The 17049-nt window shown below is 54.9% G+C and overlaps 1 protein-coding gene across 1 annotated transcript in view; it reads left to right on the plus strand.

The window, feature by feature from the left end:
• Positions 1-17049, plus strand: part of KIF17 (kinesin family member 17) — a 51175-nt gene that overhangs the window by 23137 nt on the left and 10989 nt on the right. The window contains exons 7-11 of the mRNA XM_069579088.1: positions 1931-2078; positions 3912-4447; positions 5226-5300; positions 6593-6801; positions 9856-10087. Coding sequence (XP_069435189.1) covers positions 1931-2078; positions 3912-4447; positions 5226-5300; positions 6593-6801; positions 9856-10087 — 1200 coding nt within the window. The remainder of the gene's footprint in view (positions 1-1930; positions 2079-3911; positions 4448-5225; positions 5301-6592; positions 6802-9855; positions 10088-17049) is intronic.

Here is a 17049-nt window from a genome sequence, read left to right on the forward strand (position 1 = left end):
TGGACTGCAGCACGCCAGGCCTCCCTGTCCGTCACCAGCTCCCGGAGTTCACTCACTCGCCCATGTCCATGGAGTCGGTGACGCCGTCCAGCCGTCTCCTCCTCTTGTTGCCCTTTCTCCCACTCCTCCTCTGTGAAGGGATGGATGGGGAATGGCGAGAGAGGAGCGTTGAGGGGAGGGATGATGGAGAGACCAGAAAGGGGGCTCCCCACTTCGAGCTCCTCCTGTGATTTGGGGTCACATGTTTACACGTGAGAACGGCGTGTGCGTGTATGCAGATAAGTGTGTGTGTCTCCAGCCAGGCCTTGCTAGGCTGTAGATGCCGCTGGGCTGAGGCCCGGGTTGAACTGGGGTCAGGGCTGAAGTGCCGGCCAGGGGACCTCTGGGCAGGAGAAGGCAGGCGGGGTGAGGGCTGCAGGTCTCAGGGGGGCCACCAGGAGCCGCGTGTGGTTCTGGGCAGGCCGGGCCCTCCCTGGGTCTCGGTGGCAGGTCAGTGGCGCCTTGGCTGAGCTGCGGAAACCGCTGGATCTTCATGATGGTCTGTCTCGTCTCTCGCCCTGGGAGCCCCGGCCGGCTGGCTGTGCCGTGCTGGGGGTCTGCGCTGGTCCCGTACTTCCTGGGGGCCGGGTGGGCGTGCGCAGGGGCTCCCACCTCTAACCCTGTCCTGCCCCCGGCTCACTGCTGCTGCAGGGCCACCCTGTCCAGAAGGCCGCAACTCACAGGGCGTTGTGAGTTCACAGAGGCCCGGCCTTCCCCGGGGGGCACGCACTAGACGCCTGGACAGTCTGCCCAGCTGTTCTGCTTCACGCACTTGCCAACTCGGTGGCACAGCACTCAGAGGTGCCCCTCTGTGCCCGGCATCACGGCTATAAGATGGCACAGGGCTTGCCCTCTGGCCGGGGAGCCGGGCGGTTCACCTATAATGAAACAAGCGCAGAGAACGGTGGAGCTTCTGGTCCAGGCTGAGAAGAAGTAAGCAAAGTGCCAGAGTGGCAGCGGGCATCCTCCGAGAGGGCACTCAGGGAGGACCTCTCTGAGCGGGTGTCGCTGAGCTGAGGCCCAAAGGGGTGAACTTGCCTCGGAGCGAGGGCAGAGGTCCTGAGGCTGGCGGGGGTCGGGGGGAGTGGGGTGTCTAGGAGTGGAAAGGGGCTACTGTGCCCAAGTGTGACAAAGATGGGGTGGGCTGTCCGGGTCACTGGGGACTGGAGGTCGACTGGAGGAAGTAGATTTTATCCTCAACCATGGGAAGCCCCTGAAGCATGATCCATGGACACACAGCTGCCCCGTGGAGGAAGGTCTTACTCAAGAGGAGAAGTGGGGAACCAGGTCTGGGCAGGAACTGGTGGTGATGGGGAAGATGGATGGCTAAGCAGAGCTATAGTGATTTATTTTGTCTTCGATGGGTTGAGGACCGTTTGGTTAAACCGTATTTGTCGATGCAGAAAGGTGTTTGTGATCTATTGCTTTGTGGAAAAATTAGATTATAGACACATATACGGGCTTCCCAAGTGGCGCTAGCAATAAAGAGCCCACCTGCCAACACAGGGGACGTAAGAGACGTGGGTTTGATCCCTGGATCGGGAAGAACTCCGGGAGGAGGAAATGGCAACCCACTCCAGTACTCTGGCCTGGAGAATCCCATGGACAGAGAAGCCCGGTGGGCTGCAGTCCATGGGGTCGCAAAGAGCTGGACACGACTGAAGAGACCTGGCATGCACGCATATGTTACTAGCGTGTTAAGACACGCTCACACAAAAGTTCAGAAGGGTCTTCCCCAGCCAGGAATCACCCCAGTGTCTGGAGATCATCTTAATTCTGTTCCTTGGGCTCAGCTGCGATTCCTGGATTGTGGGACAGAGGAGGCTTCCCGAAAGCCGCGATGGGAAGCGGTGATAGAGCGCCCCCTTCTGCCCCCCGCTCGCCTCTCCAGGAGTACGAGGCGCGCCTGGCCCGGCTCAGGGCCGACTACGAGGCGGAGCAGGAGTCCAGGGCCCGGCTGGAGGAGGACATCACCGCCATGCGCAACTCATACGACGTGAAGCTGTCCACGCTGGAGCAGAACCTGCGCAAGGAGACAGGTGGGCCGGCCCCGCCCGGCAGGAGGAGCCCAGCCTGCTTTCCCCGCCCCCCGGCCCACGGGCCCCAGTTCTGTTTCCTCTTCACAACCGCCTGGCAAGGCAGGCACCTCCATCACCCTCACTTGACAGCTGAGGAAACTGAGGCCCAGAGAGGGTGAGGAAATTCCCCGAGGTCACACAGCTTTTAAAGCAGAGCTGGGATTTGACTCCAGCAGTCTGATCCCGGGGCCAGCGTTCTCACCCACGGCCTTGCACTGGGGGCGGCAGGCTGGGTCCCCACCCAAGGCTGACTTAGAGCGGCAACGTACCACCCAAGTTTATGGGCAAGTCCCTTCCCCCGGTTCTGCATTTTCTACAGTTTCTTTTCCACTTTAGAGCCCATCTGTCACCAGAGCAACCACACCCCAAACTAGGCAATCCGCAGCAAGAGTTTTTTAACTTCCTGGGAATTTTTGTCTTCTGTTTGACATTCTAGAATGTTCCACCCCACCGCTATCTTTCCAATACCCTGTGCTGCCAGGCAGCCCAGACTTCCTAGGACTCACTATAAGTGTTAGTCACTCAGCCATGCCCAACTCTTTGCGACCCCATGGACTGTAGCCCACCAGGCTCCTCTGTCCATGGGATTCTCCAGGCCAGAATACTGGAGTGGGTAGTCATTTCCTTCTCCAGGGGATCTTCCCGACCCAGGGACCGAACCCAGGTCTCCCACGTTGTAGGCAGACGCTTCACCATCTGAGCCACCAGAGAAGCCCATAAATACTATAAAATCCACATTGTAATGATGACGGTGTTCACATCGTTGGTCCCGTTTACGGGGCTTTGCTGTGTGCTAGGTACTGGGTAGGGAGGCACTTCGCCTGTCTGCCCTCGGTGAGTTGGGACTCACTGCTTCCTCACACGGCAGGTGTGCAAGCCGAGGCTGGGAGAGGTTCAGGCTGTGAGCTACGCACAGAGGTCCCCAACCTTTTTGGCACCAGGGACCTGTTTTGTGGAAGACAGTTCTTCCACAGACGGGGCAGGTGGGCCAGGCAGTATCACAGGTGATGGGGTGCGGCAGGTGGAGCTCAGTTCACTCACTCGCTGCTCCACTTTGGCCATGTGGCCCGGCTCCTGGGCCCTGGGGACCCCTGAGCTGGGGAGTGAATGACCCTAGCAAAGGGGACATCAGGGCTCTCTCGGGGGGAGCCCAGGACACGGTGACAAAGAAGTGGATGGACCTGAAGGAGCTGGCCTGTGAGCTGGCAGCAGGAGGCCCATGGTACTGTCCCCCCATCCCAGCTGGCAGGGAGATGCAGCCCCAGAGGAAGACCGAGGAGCAGGTTCTAGCACTTTCTGTCCTGGAAAGTATTTCCTCCAGCCCACTTTGAGTGTCAGGCCTCCGAGGGACTTTATCTGGTCTCGCTAATACTCATCTGCAGCATTCATTTAACCCCCACAGCTCTTGCTTGTCCTGTGCACAAGGGCCTGGAGCTGGTTACGCCAGGAGTGGGCCCTGAGGGTCTTGGGTGTGAAATCTTTGGGTCAGGAGCTCTCTGCCTTTGAGGCAATAATACTGGCAGGACAGCCAGTTTATGTATAAAGAGCAGACCCAAGGAACAGGGGTAAGAGTCCAGCCCCTAATGGCTGGGGCGGTCGGAGAATGGAGACATCGTGGAGCTGGTCAGGGAGGACTTCCTGGAAGAGGTAGAAGTCAGCGTTTGGGGGCCCAGAGGCTCTGACTCTTAAGCTGGTCTCTTGGAGATGGTGGGCCTGAGGCCAGCTTCCAGGGAAGGGCTGCCTCCCGCCCCCTAGTCCACCCTATAAAGAGCTAAAGGAAGGTGTCTCCTGCAGAGGCTGTCCTGAAGGCGGAAGTCCTCTACAAGGCTGAGGTCCTGTCCAGGGCTGAGTTTGCCAGCAGTTCGGAGTACTCGGCTCCTTTCGAGTTCAAGATAGCCGAGAGACGCGAGATCTACTCCATGCCTGACCCCGTGCCCAGTGAGGACTCCTTCAAGGCTCAGGTCTCCTCCGGGTTTGAGGAGCTGCGCAAGGTGGCGGCCTCCAAGTCCGAGGCGTCTCTGGGGTCCGATGAGTCTTCCACGCTGGGAGAGAACTCCGTCTGCACGGCCTTCTCTGGGCCGGAGGAGCCCTGCAGCCCGGAGTTCTCCGTGCCTGATTCAGACGCCCGGGGCCGCCACCTACTGCCTGACGACGAGGGCGGGGGCGCCGCGGAGCCCCTGTTGGGGGAGGAGCCCCCGCTGATGGCGCTGGAGCTGTTACCCGGCCTGCACGACCCCTACGCCGAGGTGGCGGCCAAGCTGGCCAGGTTCTCCTCCGCGGTGTCCGGGCCGGACGTGCCCCCGGTGGACGTCCCCAAGGTGACCACGCAGGTACCTGACGTCACGCAGGTTGACACGCGGAAGTTCAGGGGAGGGGGCGAGCCTGGCAGGGGCGTGGCTGCATCTCAGGGGTCCGGGGTGCGGGAAAGGGGAGCTCTGGCTAAGGCTCTGTAAACCAGTGGGAAGGTCGAGATGAAATCCCAGGCGATGCCGGCTGGGCCCCTGTTCTGCTGACACAGGGACGCCCGTGTGGGGCGGCTGCTGGTTGCCATGGTTACGCCTCTCGTCAGCCTGCCTGTTCTCCTAGGGGAGGCGGGGGTTCTGTGAGAGTCCTGCTTCCTTTCAGGGGCCGCCTAGGGGTCTAGAGGGGCTGCTTCTCCTCAGTCCAAGGCCTTCTCTCCCTTTTCAACCCTCTGTTTTATGTTTAAAAATCTTTTTTCTTTGTTCTCCCCTCCTTTCCTTTCTCTCTCTCTCTTTCTCTGTCCAAAGCGTACAGGCCTTTGAATCAGAGAGATCCGGGTTCAGATCCCTGTTCTACCCCTAACTCAGCTGTGTGACCTTGTCCGGCCGTCTCTCTGGGCCTCAGTTTCCTCATCTGTTAAATGGGGATGCTGACACACGCGTCCTGTGAGGTTAGGCAGGTGGCAGGCCTAGAACAGGAGTGCCTCTTCTCTTTGCCTCACCTCCTCTCTCCTCTGTTCTCCCCCCTCCCCGCAGGAGGAGGTGGTGGGGTTGGGGAGCTGGCGGGGAGCTGGCGGGAAGGGCGGGGTGGGGCCCCAGAGGGTGATCCTGACCCAACCCCTTCTCCCCCAACCTGTTCTCCTGCAAGCACCTGGCAGATCTGCCAGAGCCCGCTGACCTCCGGTCTGAAGCTGAGGTGGCCGAGGACCTCCCGCTCAGGACTGTGAGTGCCCCCGGTCCTGAGTGGTGGTGGTGGGGAGCTCCAGGGACCTGATTCTTCCTGGGATGCTCTCGCTTGTCTCCTCCCTCTCTGGCCTCAGTTTCCTCACCCATAAAATGGGGCAATACCCCCGGCCCTCCCCCAGCACAAAGCAGCATGCAAATCGGAGGAGTCCTCACCTCTCTATTTATTGATTTGTTACCGAGAGGCCACTGTTCCAGGGTGATGTTCACCCTTTGCTCAGCGGTGGAGCCCTGGTCTAAAGCACAGAGGCCCAGCGTGTGTAGTGGATGAGGGCCACGGAGCGGAGCTGGGGCCCCAAGGTGCTGGCAGGGAACCCCCTAGGCAGCGGGGGGCCGTGTGAGCTCTGCTGCTCTCAGACCCCACCTTTCCCCACCCCCACTTCTGCTTCAGAAAGTACAACCATCCGAGGGGAACGGGAGGAAGACCTTAAATCTGCCCACGTTTGTGGAGAGAGGAAGCGACCTGCTGGCCTCTGGGCCTGATCACTGGGTAGGAGCCAGCTTGCAGCCTCTCAGCAGAGGGTATCCAGGGAGGTCAGGGGTTCCCCTGGGCAGCAGGTGGCGTTGAGATGTGGGACTCAAGCAAGGAGAAGGGGCCAGGGTGGCAGGGGAGAGAGCTCGGAGCCGGCGGGGGGTGGGGGGGGGGCGGGTGGGCAGCGGGTGCCAGAGTTCTGTGGCCGGAAAGATCTCGAGGTTCTCAGTGCCAGAAAAGCAGGTCAGGGAAGCAGTGGGATGGGTGGGAGGCGGGGGCTGGCAGGACGCAGGCAGCGGGAGGAGCGGGTGGGCACCGGCGGTGCCGCAGGCCGCGGAAGAAACTGGGTTTGACTGCAGATGTGTTGGAGGGTCTGCGAAGGATCAATTTATAGTTTAAGAAAATTCCGGGAACTCCCTGGTGGTCCAGTGGTTAGGACTCTGTGCTTCCACCGTAGGGGGCTTGGTTCTATGGGTTCAGTCCCTGATTGGGGAAGTAAGATTCTGTCAACTGCACAACAGGACCAAAAAAACAAACAAAAATCGCCCTAGCTGCTGTGTGGAGTCTAGATGGTAAGGGGCGGGAGGGAGAGTGAGCTGGAGGCTGTTTTGGGGGGTGTTGGAAAGGTGGCAGGAAGTTGACTGGGTGCATGTTTTTAATGACGGGGTGTCCCCGAGCCGAGCCCGTAGCCACCTCGTGGGCCGCCAGGGTCCGGCCGCCCCAGCTGGGGTTGAGGCTGTGGCGAGCTCGTGCCCAGGAATTGGCCCCCCGCCTCCACCTTGGCTTCTGGTTGCACTTAGGAGGTTGACCTGGGCCCGGGGGTGACAGAGGAGCTGGTGTTGGCGGCGGAGCCTGTCGCGGAAGCCCAGGAAGCCCAGGCTGAAGCGCCGGCAGCCTTGGAGGCTCAGCCTCGCTCTCTGCTGGCTGGGGCCAGCGCGAGGAGGGAGGACGTGGCCGCGCTCGCCGATGACCTCCTGCCCACCGTGGACCAACAGCAGGTGCTCGCCCGGTAAGCACCTGAGCCCAGGGCAGTGGGACCTGGCGGGCGGGGGGTGGGCGCGGTGGGACCCTGCGGTGGCGGGAGGGAGCCCCGGGCCCAGGGGTGGATGGCGCCTTCCTGAGCCCCACCCAGCCCTCCCTCAAACGTGGCTGCAGGGGCTTGGTCCTCCCCAGGAGGGGTTGGAGGGGAGAGGGATCAGGGCTCTCTGCTCAGGAAGTGGCTCAGGTGCCTCCAGATTCCATCAGACGCTTGGGGGGGGGGAGCAGCTACTGAGGGGATGCGGCGGTGGGGGGTGGGGAGAGTGGGGGGCGGTGGGGAGGGCAGGGACAGTCCCCACCTGGCTTTCTTGGGGCCGCCCTGCAGGTTTCAGGAGCCCAGGGCAGGCGATGCAGGCTTGCCCCGGGTCTTAGATGGTCAAGAATCTGCCTACGATGTGGGAGGCAGAAATCAAACAAAATGCCAGGGTGGAGGAAGCACAAGCTGGAATCAAGATTGCCAGGAGAAATATCAATAACCTCAGACATGCAGATATCACCACCCTTTTGGCAGAAAGCAAAGAAGAACTAAAGAGCCTCTTGATGAATGTGAAAGAAGAGAGTGAAAAACCTGGTTTAAAACAACATTCAAAAAACAAAGATCGTGGCATCTGGTCCCATCACTTCATGGGAAATAGATGGGGAAACAATGGAAACAGTGAGAGACTTCATTTTCTTGGGCTCCAAAATCACTGCAGATGGTGACTACAACCATGAAATTAAAAGGCGCTTGCTCCTTGGAAGAAAAGCTATGACCAACCTAGACAACATATTCAAAAACGGAGACATTACTTTGCCAACAAAGGTCTGTCTAGTTAAGGCTATGGTTTTTGCAGTAGTCATGCATAGATGTGAGAGCTGGACCATAAAGAAAGCTGAGTGCTGAGGAATTGATGCTCTTGAACTGTGGTGCTGGAGAAGGTTCTTAAGAATCCCCTGCACTGCAAGGAGATCCAACCAGTCCATCCTAAAGGAAGTCAGTCCTGAATATTCACTGAAAGGACTGATGCTGAAGCTGAAACTCCAATACTTTGGCCACCTGATGCAAAGAACTGACTCATTAGAAAAGACCCTGACACTGGGAAAGACTAAAGGCAGGAGGAGAAGGGGACGACAGAGGATAAGATGGTTGGATGGCATCACCGACACAATAGATATGAGTTTGAATGAGCTCCAGGAGTTGGTGAAGGACAGGGAAGCCTGGCGTGCTGCCATCCATGGGGTCGCAAAGAGTCAGACACGACTGAGCGACTGAACTGACCTGAACAATGTGGGAGACCCAGGTTCGATCTCTTTCAGGTAGATCCCCTGGAGAAGAGAATGGCTTCCCACTCCAGTATTCTTGCCTAAAGAATTCCACGGACAGAGGAGCCTGGTGGGCTACAGTCCACGGGGTCACAAAGAGTCAGACACCACTGGGCGACTAGCACGTCAATGACACGGCTTAGCCGCCAGCGCCTCCCTCCAGGGACAGGCCACTCCCGACACGCCCTGGGGCTGCCTGCCGACCTGGACTTTCCTCCCTTGCTATGTGGCTTTGTGCAAGTCGCTTGACGTCTCAGAGCCTTGGTTCTCACTTCCATAAATGAGATCGCTGTCACGCCCATCTCCATGACGGAGTCAGCCCCACAGCCAGCGGTTCAGCCCCCTCCTGGTCCCACAGACTATGGTTCAAACCCTAACTGAGCATCTACTATGTACCAGGCGTCAGGACGCAAGCATGCATGGGATATCACCTTGGCTTTCAAGAAGCTCTCAGTCCAGGGGGAGTCAGGTTCTGGAGCGACCAGACTGGCTGCATTCCCGTCTGCCTCCACCGTCGCCCAGCTCTGCCACCTGGGCTGAGGTTACCTCTCTGTCCCTCAGTCTCTCACCTGCACAGTGGGTGACGGCGAGAGTTCCAGGCTGGGACGTTTGTTGTGAGGGCCGCACGACACGATGCCCCGAGAGGCAGCAGCTTGGTGTAGGGCACACAGAAAACTCACAGCACGGGTGGTGGTTTTCACGGTGTGGTCTGGAGTGCGGTCAGGGAGGGCTTCTCAGAAGAGGGGGCCCTTGAAGAAAGTATGCAGCACAGATGTCTCGGGCGGCATTTGAGGGACAGGGCACAGCTGAGGTGGCGCAAAGCGGGTGCAGGGGGTGGGAACAGCCTGGGTGTTTGGAGAAGCAGATGCCCCGGGTTAAAGCTGGGGCAAGGAAGGGGTGGTGGGGTTCCGGGGCAGATGTGTGACCCCCGGGGCTTGGGCTCCATCCTGATGGGGACCCTAGGAGGATTTTAAGCAGAGCAGCGACTTGGACGTGGCTCACCTGTATCCTGGCTGCTGTTGAGCTCAGAGCCGAGCCTGAAGCAGGTCTGGACTGGGCGGCTGGGTGTGCATGGTTCCCTTCTTTCCCTTGAGCATGGTCGCCTATCCTGTTATGAGTCCGTGTCATGCCTTCAGTTATCTGACCCTTACATCCCTTTGGAAAGAGGTACAGTCAAGATGCGTCTGTGGTGCTTTAGTAGAGTGAGGATTTACACCTGAGCCTTTGTAGTTATTTCAAATTTGTGCTTTTAAAAGGCAAAACTCTATTAAGTTTTTTTTAGCATTTTAGATATAAATATTTAAAAAAAAAAAAAGCACTGTTTGTGTTCCTGATGAAACATTATGCACTGACCGTAAGGAACATTCCCCACAACCCAGAGGTACTCTGATCTGCAGGTTCCCCTGGGAGCACAGCCGGGAGCTTGCTCTGTGGCAGGACCACCAGCACCGGGAACTGGGTGGGGCAGCCCTGGGCGGAGGGAGACTCCCGCCCTTCCTGTGCGGAGAACCAGCGGGCTGGCTGAGCGCACAGGCTTGGAGTCGGGTAGAGCCGGCAGGAACGCTGGGTCTGAGCCCGAGCCAGCAGCAGTCGCCTCCCCGGGCCTCAGTGTACCTGTCTGTCAAGTGGGGTTGTTGGAAGGAGTCGGGGAGATCAGGCTGGACAGCCAGTGCTCAGTGATCGGCAGACTTTGTCACGTTTGCTTTCTCCTCCCCGCCGGCAGCTTGCAGCTGTTGGAGCAGCAGGTGGTCGGGGGGGAGCAGGCCAAGAACAAGGACCTGAAGGAGAAGCACAGGCGGCGGAAGCGGTACGCGGACGAGCGCAAGAAGCAGCTGGTGGCGGCCCTGCAGAACTCGGACGAGGACAGCGGGGACTGGGTGCTGCTCAACGTCTACGACTCCATCCAGGAGGAAGTGAGGGCCAAGAGCAAGCTGCTGGAGAAGATGCAGAGGAAGGTGAGGCCGGGCTCAGGCCCCGCCCCCAGGCAGGCCCCGCCCCCAGGCAGGCCCCGCCCCGCGGGCCCGCCCCCAGGCAGGAGCGCTAGGTGGGCTTCACACCAGGTCTTGACCCTTGCCTGTGTTCGTGCCTGCTGTGTGCCACGCCCTGTTCTGGAAGCTGTCGTGGTGACAGGTTCATCTCTGCAGTAGTGGAGCTCGTGTGTGTGCATGTGTGTGCGTGTGTGTGTGTGTGTGTGTGTAAGCAAGCAATAGAGAAAGTTGCTGAGTTGTGTCTGACTCTTTGCGACCCTATGGACTATACAGTCCATGGAATTCTCCAGGCCAGCACCCTGGAGTGGGTAGGCATTCCCTTCTCCAAGGGTAAGTACGCAGTAACAGCAGAGAAATAAAGAAGAAACTCTGGCCCGACAAAGAGAATAGGGGGCAGAGGCGGGAGGGAGGTGAGGGGCAACTTCATTTTGATGGGTTTTTTTTTTTTTTCATTTTGAGGTTTTTTACTTTGATCGAAGTACAAACGCACAACTGAATTCATTTCCACAAAGGGAGTACTCTGGGCCAGCTGCGCCTGGCTGGGGGCTCTGAGCGTTAACAGGACCCCAGAAGTTCCTGGGGCCACTTCAGATGGGCGGATACGGCTGTTCTGGTGCAGGTGGTGGCTTCTCAGGTGGGGCCTGGTGGAAAGTGGTCTAGGGGAAGACACAGGCTGGTGCCTGGAATGTGGTCCGTGGTTCAGGAACCAGAAAGGCGGCCACGTGGCTGAGCGTGGGGAGAGGAGACTGGAGGGAAACGAGGCTCTGCCACCTGTGACCGACACCTGCGTGGCCTTCAGAGCATCTTCCCGGTGGGCCTGGGCCTCATAGCGCCCTCCCTGGCCACCTGCTATCCCCTCCTCATCCCCACTCAGCGTGGCAACCAAGGGATCTTGCCAGAGCATAAAGCTGGTATTTTTTGGTCTTTAAATGTCTTTGGTTTAAAATTTTTTTCTTGGCTGGTTTTATGCCTTTTCTTACTACACTTCATATCTTTAATCAAATTTGGTCTTTCTTGTACTTTGGTCTACACATCTAAATTAAAAAAAAAAAAAAACCTTTGCTGGTTTTGTGTTAATGTCCCACTTGGCACCTTCTTCACTTTTGTCCATTTCAAAATTTTGGATTTCTGACTTGAAAATTCCACACCTGCGAATATTTGTTTAAGAAAACTATTTACACTGGGGCGTCGAGTTGCATTTTTAAAGTTTGGTTGCGTGTGCTTGTGCTTTGGGGGAACTTTCTTCTGCTGAAATGCTTTTGATTTTCACTTCCTATTTCTTAGTAGTGGTGCTGAATAGATACACCTGCTCCTCTTCTGTTTCTTGCATAACGTCATGTTTTTCTGCACTCTCAGTAACAACTGAACGCCGAAGTTGTTGGAGGATGGAGGGAACCAAAAGTACCCACCAAAATGAGGTACCCTGAGACCAAAAAACGAGGCAGGCGGCTCCATGTAATCAGTGGATCAGTTAATTTTAGGGTAAGGTAGTCACGGGGCGGGGCCGGAAGATGGCACCCTGGAAGCATTCACAGCGGTGCCCCGCAGCACCGAGGGGCCATTAGGATGGCCCTGTGTTTGTCCAGGGTGCGGGGTGGGAGCTACAGCAGGGAGCGCATCCTGTTTGTTTGTTTTGGGGGCTGCACTAGGCCTTTGTTGCTACGTGCAGATTTCCTCTGACTCCGGTGGCGGGGGCTGCTCTCAGGCTGTGGTGTGCGGGCCTCGCTGTGGTGACTGCTCTTGTGGAGCACGGGCTAGGCTGCTTGGACTCCGTGCTTGCGGTGGCGCGCAGGCTCAGTTGCTCTCTGGCACGTGGGATCTAGTTCTCAGACCAGGGAGCAAACCCGTGTCCCCTGCATGGGCAGGCATGTTCTCCATCACTGGACCACCAGGGAAGTCCAGGAAGAGCACTCTTAAGTCAAGATTTATGAATGGGTAACCAGTCTTGTCGGAGAAGGCGATGGCACCCCACTCCAGTACTCTTGCCTAGAAAATCCCATGGACAGAGGAGCCTGGTGGGCTACCGTCTGTGGGGTCGCACAGAGTCAGACACAACTGAAGTGACTTAGCAGCAACAGCAATTAGTCTTGTGGGCACTGGGAATATGTCAGTGAAGGTCTTCATCGTTGTTTGGCAACTACCAGGGCACAGAGACCACTGGGACTTAATCACAATTAAACAGTATCTATTAGCTACAATATGCAGATGACACCACCCTTATGGCAGAAAGTGAAGAGGAACTAAAAGGCCTCTTGATGAAAGTGAAAGAGGAGAGTGAAAAAGTTGGCTTAAAGCTCAACATTCAGAAAACTAAGACCATGGCATCTGGTCCCATCACTTCATGGGAAATAGACGGGGAAACAGTGTCAGGCTTTATTTTGGGGGGCTCCAAAATCACTGCAGATGGTGACTGCAGCCATGAAATTAAAAGGCGCTTACTCCTTGGAAGGAAAGCTATGACCAACCTAGAGAGCATAATTCAAAAGCAGAGACATTACTTTGCCAACAAAGGTCCGTCTAGTCAAGGCTATGTTATTTCCAGTGGTCATGTATGGATGTGAGAGTTGGACTGTGAAGAAGGCTGAGCGCCGAAGAATTGATGCTTTTGAACTGTGCTGCTGGAGAAGACTCTTGAGAGTCCCTTGGACTGCAAGTAGGTCCAACCAGTCCATTCTAAAGGAGATTAGTCCTGGGTGTTTTTTGGAAGGACTGATGCTAAAGCTGAAACTCCAGTACTTTGGCTACCTCATGCAAAGAGTTGACCCATTGGAAAAGAGTTTGATGCTGGGAGGGATTGGGAGTGGGAAGAGAAGGGGACGACAGAGGATGAGATGGCTGGATGGCATCACTGACTCGATGGACATGAGTTTGAGTGAACTCCGGGAGTTGGTGATGGACGGGGAGGCCTGGCGTGCTGTGATTCATGAAGTCGCAAAGAGTCAGACATGACTGAGTGACTGAACTGAACTGAACTGATTAACTGCAAAGCCCTTGGCCACATGAAAGAAATGTACTACACAGTACTTCCCAGGTGGCGCTAGTGGTAAAGAGCACTCCTGCCAGTGCAGGAGACGTAAGAGACGTGAGTTCAATCCCTGGGTCAGGAAGGAGCCCCTGGAGGAGGACATGGCAACCCGCTCCAGTATTCTTGCCTGGAGAAACCTATGGACAGAGGAGCCTGGTGGGCTACAGTCTATGGTGTTACAAAAAGTTGGATATGACTGAAGCGACTTAGCACACACACACACAGTCCAAGGTAGGGGCAGTGGAAGGACAGGAAGAACTGAGTGGGTCCAAGATGGTGTCACTTGTGCTAACAGCCATACAGAGGTAAAGGCTGGGTTTGCTTACTAGGTTGTTGTTTTTGTTTTTTTTTCCTCAATAATACACTTTTCTGTCCATACGGAAGTGTGGCTTTAAATAGAGCTCTTCATTAGTTTCCTGTGGCTGCTGTAGCAGACTGCCACACATTTTGTTGCCTAAAACAACACAAACTGATTATTTCACAGTGGGTTTCCCTGGTGGCTCAGTGGTAAAGAATCCGCCTGCTGGTGCAGGAGACATAGGTTCAACCCCTGATCCCGGGAGGATCTCAAATGCCTCAGAGCCTCTAAGCCCGTGCCTCCAACTGTTGAGCTTGTGAGCTACGGCTACTGAACCCACATGCCTCAACTGCTGAAGCGCGAGCACCCTGGGGCCCGTGTTCTGCAGCAAGAGGAGCCACAGCGACGAGAAGCCTGGGCACCACGACTGGAGAAGAGCTGGCCCAGCGAGGAAGGGCCAGCACAGCAACAAGCAAAGAAACATGTAAAGATGATGTCGTCCCGCAGCTCTGGAGGCCAGACTCCAGGTGCGGCATGGCTGGCTTCTCCGCTTAGAATTCCCCAAGGCCGAACTCGAGGTGTTGGCAGGGCTGTGTTTCTTTCTGATCCTAGGGGACAGTCCATTTGAGGTTGCTGACAGATTTTAACCCCACATGGCTGAGGACTGAGATCCCCATCTCCTTGCCGGCTGTCAGCCATGGTCACGCTGGTTCTAGAGGCAGCCTGCACTTCCTGCTGCCTGGCCCCTCCAAAGACAGCCTGGCCTGGAGAGTCCCTCTCCTGCTTCCCGTCTCTTTGACTGTCCTGACTTACTTCTCTGAAGCCTCTCCTCTTTATCTGTGACCGTGCCACTCTGCTTATGGAACTAGGGATTGAACGCACCCCCTCGGCAGTGAAAACGTGGAGTCCTAAGCCCTGGACCCCCAGGGAATTCCCAAGCATCTCCTTTAACACACCTCTTCTACTCATCTCTCTCTGCTCCCTCTCCCACATGGTGGCATATAGATTACACTCAGTTCAGTTCAGTTCAGTCGCTCAGTGGTGTCCGACTCTTTGAGACCCCATGAATTGCAGCACGCCAGGCCTCCCTGTCCATCACCAACTCCCGGAGTTCACTCAGACTCACCTCCATCGAGTCGGGGATGCCATCCAGCCATCTCATCCTCTGTCGTCCCCTTCTCCTCCCGCCCCCAATCCCTCCCAGCATCAGAGTCTTTTCCAATGAGTCAAATCTTTGCATGAGGTGGCCAAAGTACTGGAGTTTCAACTTTAGCATCAGTCCTTCCAAAGAACACCCAGGACTGATCTCCTTTGGAATGGACTGGTTGGACCTCCTTGCAGTCCAAGGGACTCTCAAGAGTCTTCTCCAACACCACAGTTCAGAAGCATCAATTCTTCGGTGCTCAGCTTTCTTCACAGTCCAACTCTCACATCCATACATGACCACTGGAAATACCATAGCCTTGACTAGACGGACCTTTGTTGGCAAAGTAATGTCTCTGCTTTTGAATATGCTGTCTAGGTTGGTCATAGCTTACCATAACTTACCATAGATTACATTGGGCCCACTCAGTAATCTCGGATGATCTCCTTATTTTTAAGTCAGTTGATTGTTGTTCCGTTGCTCAGGCGTGTCTGACTCTTTGGGACTCCAGGGACTACAGCATGCCGGGCTTCCCTGTTCTTCACTATCTCCTGGAGATTCCTCAGATTCATTTCCATTGAGTTGCTGATACTATCTAACCATCTAATTCTCTGCTACCCTCTTCTCCTTTTGCCTTCAGTCTTTCCCAGCTTTAGGGTCTTTTCCAGTGAGTTGGCTCTTTGCAACCAAAATATTGGAGCTTCAGCTTCATCATCAGTCCTTTCAGTGAATATTCAGGGTTTATTTCCTTTAGGATTGACTGGCTTGATCTCGTTGCTGTCAAGGGATTCTCAAGAGTCTCCTCCAGCACAATTCAAAGGAATCAGTTCTCTCAGCCTTCTTTATGGTTCACATATCACATTCATACATGACTACTGGAAAAACCATAGCTTTGACTGTATGACTCTTTGTCAGCAAAGTGGTGTCTTTGCTTTGTAATACACTGTCTAGGTTTGTTATAGCTTTTGTTCCAAGGAGCAAGTATCTTTTAATTTCGTGGCTGCAGTTGCCATCTGCAGTGATTTTGGAGCCCAGGAAAATAGAATCTGTCACTGCTTCCACTTTTTCCTCATCTTTTTGCCATGAAGTGATGGAACTGGATGCCATGATATTCGTTTTTTGAATGTTGAGCTTTAAGCCAACTTTTTCACCCTTCTCTTTGACTCTCATCAAGAGGCTCTTCAGTTCCTCTTCACTTTCTGCCACAAGGGTGGTGTCATCTGCATATCTGAGGTTATTGATATTTCTCCTGGCAATCTTGATTCCACCTTGTGCTTCATCCAGCCCAGCATTTCACATAATGTATTCCGCATAAGTTGAGTAAGCAATGTGACTATACACAGCCCTGATGTACTCCTTTTCCTGTTTGGAACCAGTCTGTTGTTCCATGTCGGGTTCTAACTGCTGCTTCTTGACCTGCATACAGGTTTCTAAGGAGACAGGTGAGGTGGTCAAGCATTTCCATCTCTAAGAATTTTCCATAGTTTGTTGTGATCCACAGAGTCAAACGCTTTAGTGTAGTCAATGAAGCAGAAGTAGATATTTTTCTAGAATTCCCTTGCTTTTCCTACGATCCAATGGATGTTGGCAATTTGATCTCTGGTTCCTCTGCCTTTTCTAAATCCAGCTTGTACTTCTGGAAGTTCTTAGTTCATATACTGTTGAATCCTAGTTTGACAGATTTTGAGCATTACCTTGCTAGCATGGGAGATGATCGCAATTGTGCGGTAGTTTGAGCATTCTTTGGCATTGCCCTTCTTTGGGATTGGAATGAAAACTGACCTTTTCCAGTCCTGTGGCCACTGCTGAGTGTTCCAAATTTGCTGACAGGTTGAGTGCAGCACTTTCACAACATCATCTTTTAGGATTTTAAATAGCTCAGCTGGAATTCTATCACATCTGCTAGCTTTGTTAGTAGTGATGCTACCTAAGGCCTACTTGACTTCACACTCTAGGATATCTGGCCCTAGGTGAGTGACCATCGTGGTTGTCCCAGTCATTAAGATCTTTTTTATACAGTTCTTCTGTGTATTCTTGCCACCTCTTCTTAATCTCCTCTGCTTCTGTTAGGTCCATACCATTTCTGTCCTTCATTGTGACCATCTTTATATGAAATGCTCCCTTGATATCTCCTGTTTTCTTGAAGAGATCTCTAGTCTTTCCCATTCTGTTTTTCCTCCATTTCTTTGCATTGTTCACTGAAGGATGCTTTCTAACCTCTCCTTAGAAAGGAGATGACAGAGGACGAGATGGTTGGATGGCATCACCAACTCGATGGACATGAGTTTGCGTAAACTCCGGGAGTTGGTGATGGATAGGGAGGCCTGGCATGCTGCAGTCCATAGGCTCGCAAAGTGTCGGACACGACTGAGCAACTGACCTGAACTGCACTAACCTCTCCTTGCTATTCCCTGGAACTTTGCATTCAGTTGGATATATCTTTCCCTTTCTCCTTTGCTTTT

Source organism: Ovis canadensis, chromosome 2 (assembly GCF_042477335.2).
Source record: "Ovis canadensis isolate MfBH-ARS-UI-01 breed Bighorn chromosome 2, ARS-UI_OviCan_v2, whole genome shotgun sequence".
NCBI classification, from domain to species: Eukaryota; Metazoa; Chordata; class Mammalia; order Artiodactyla; family Bovidae; genus Ovis; species Ovis canadensis.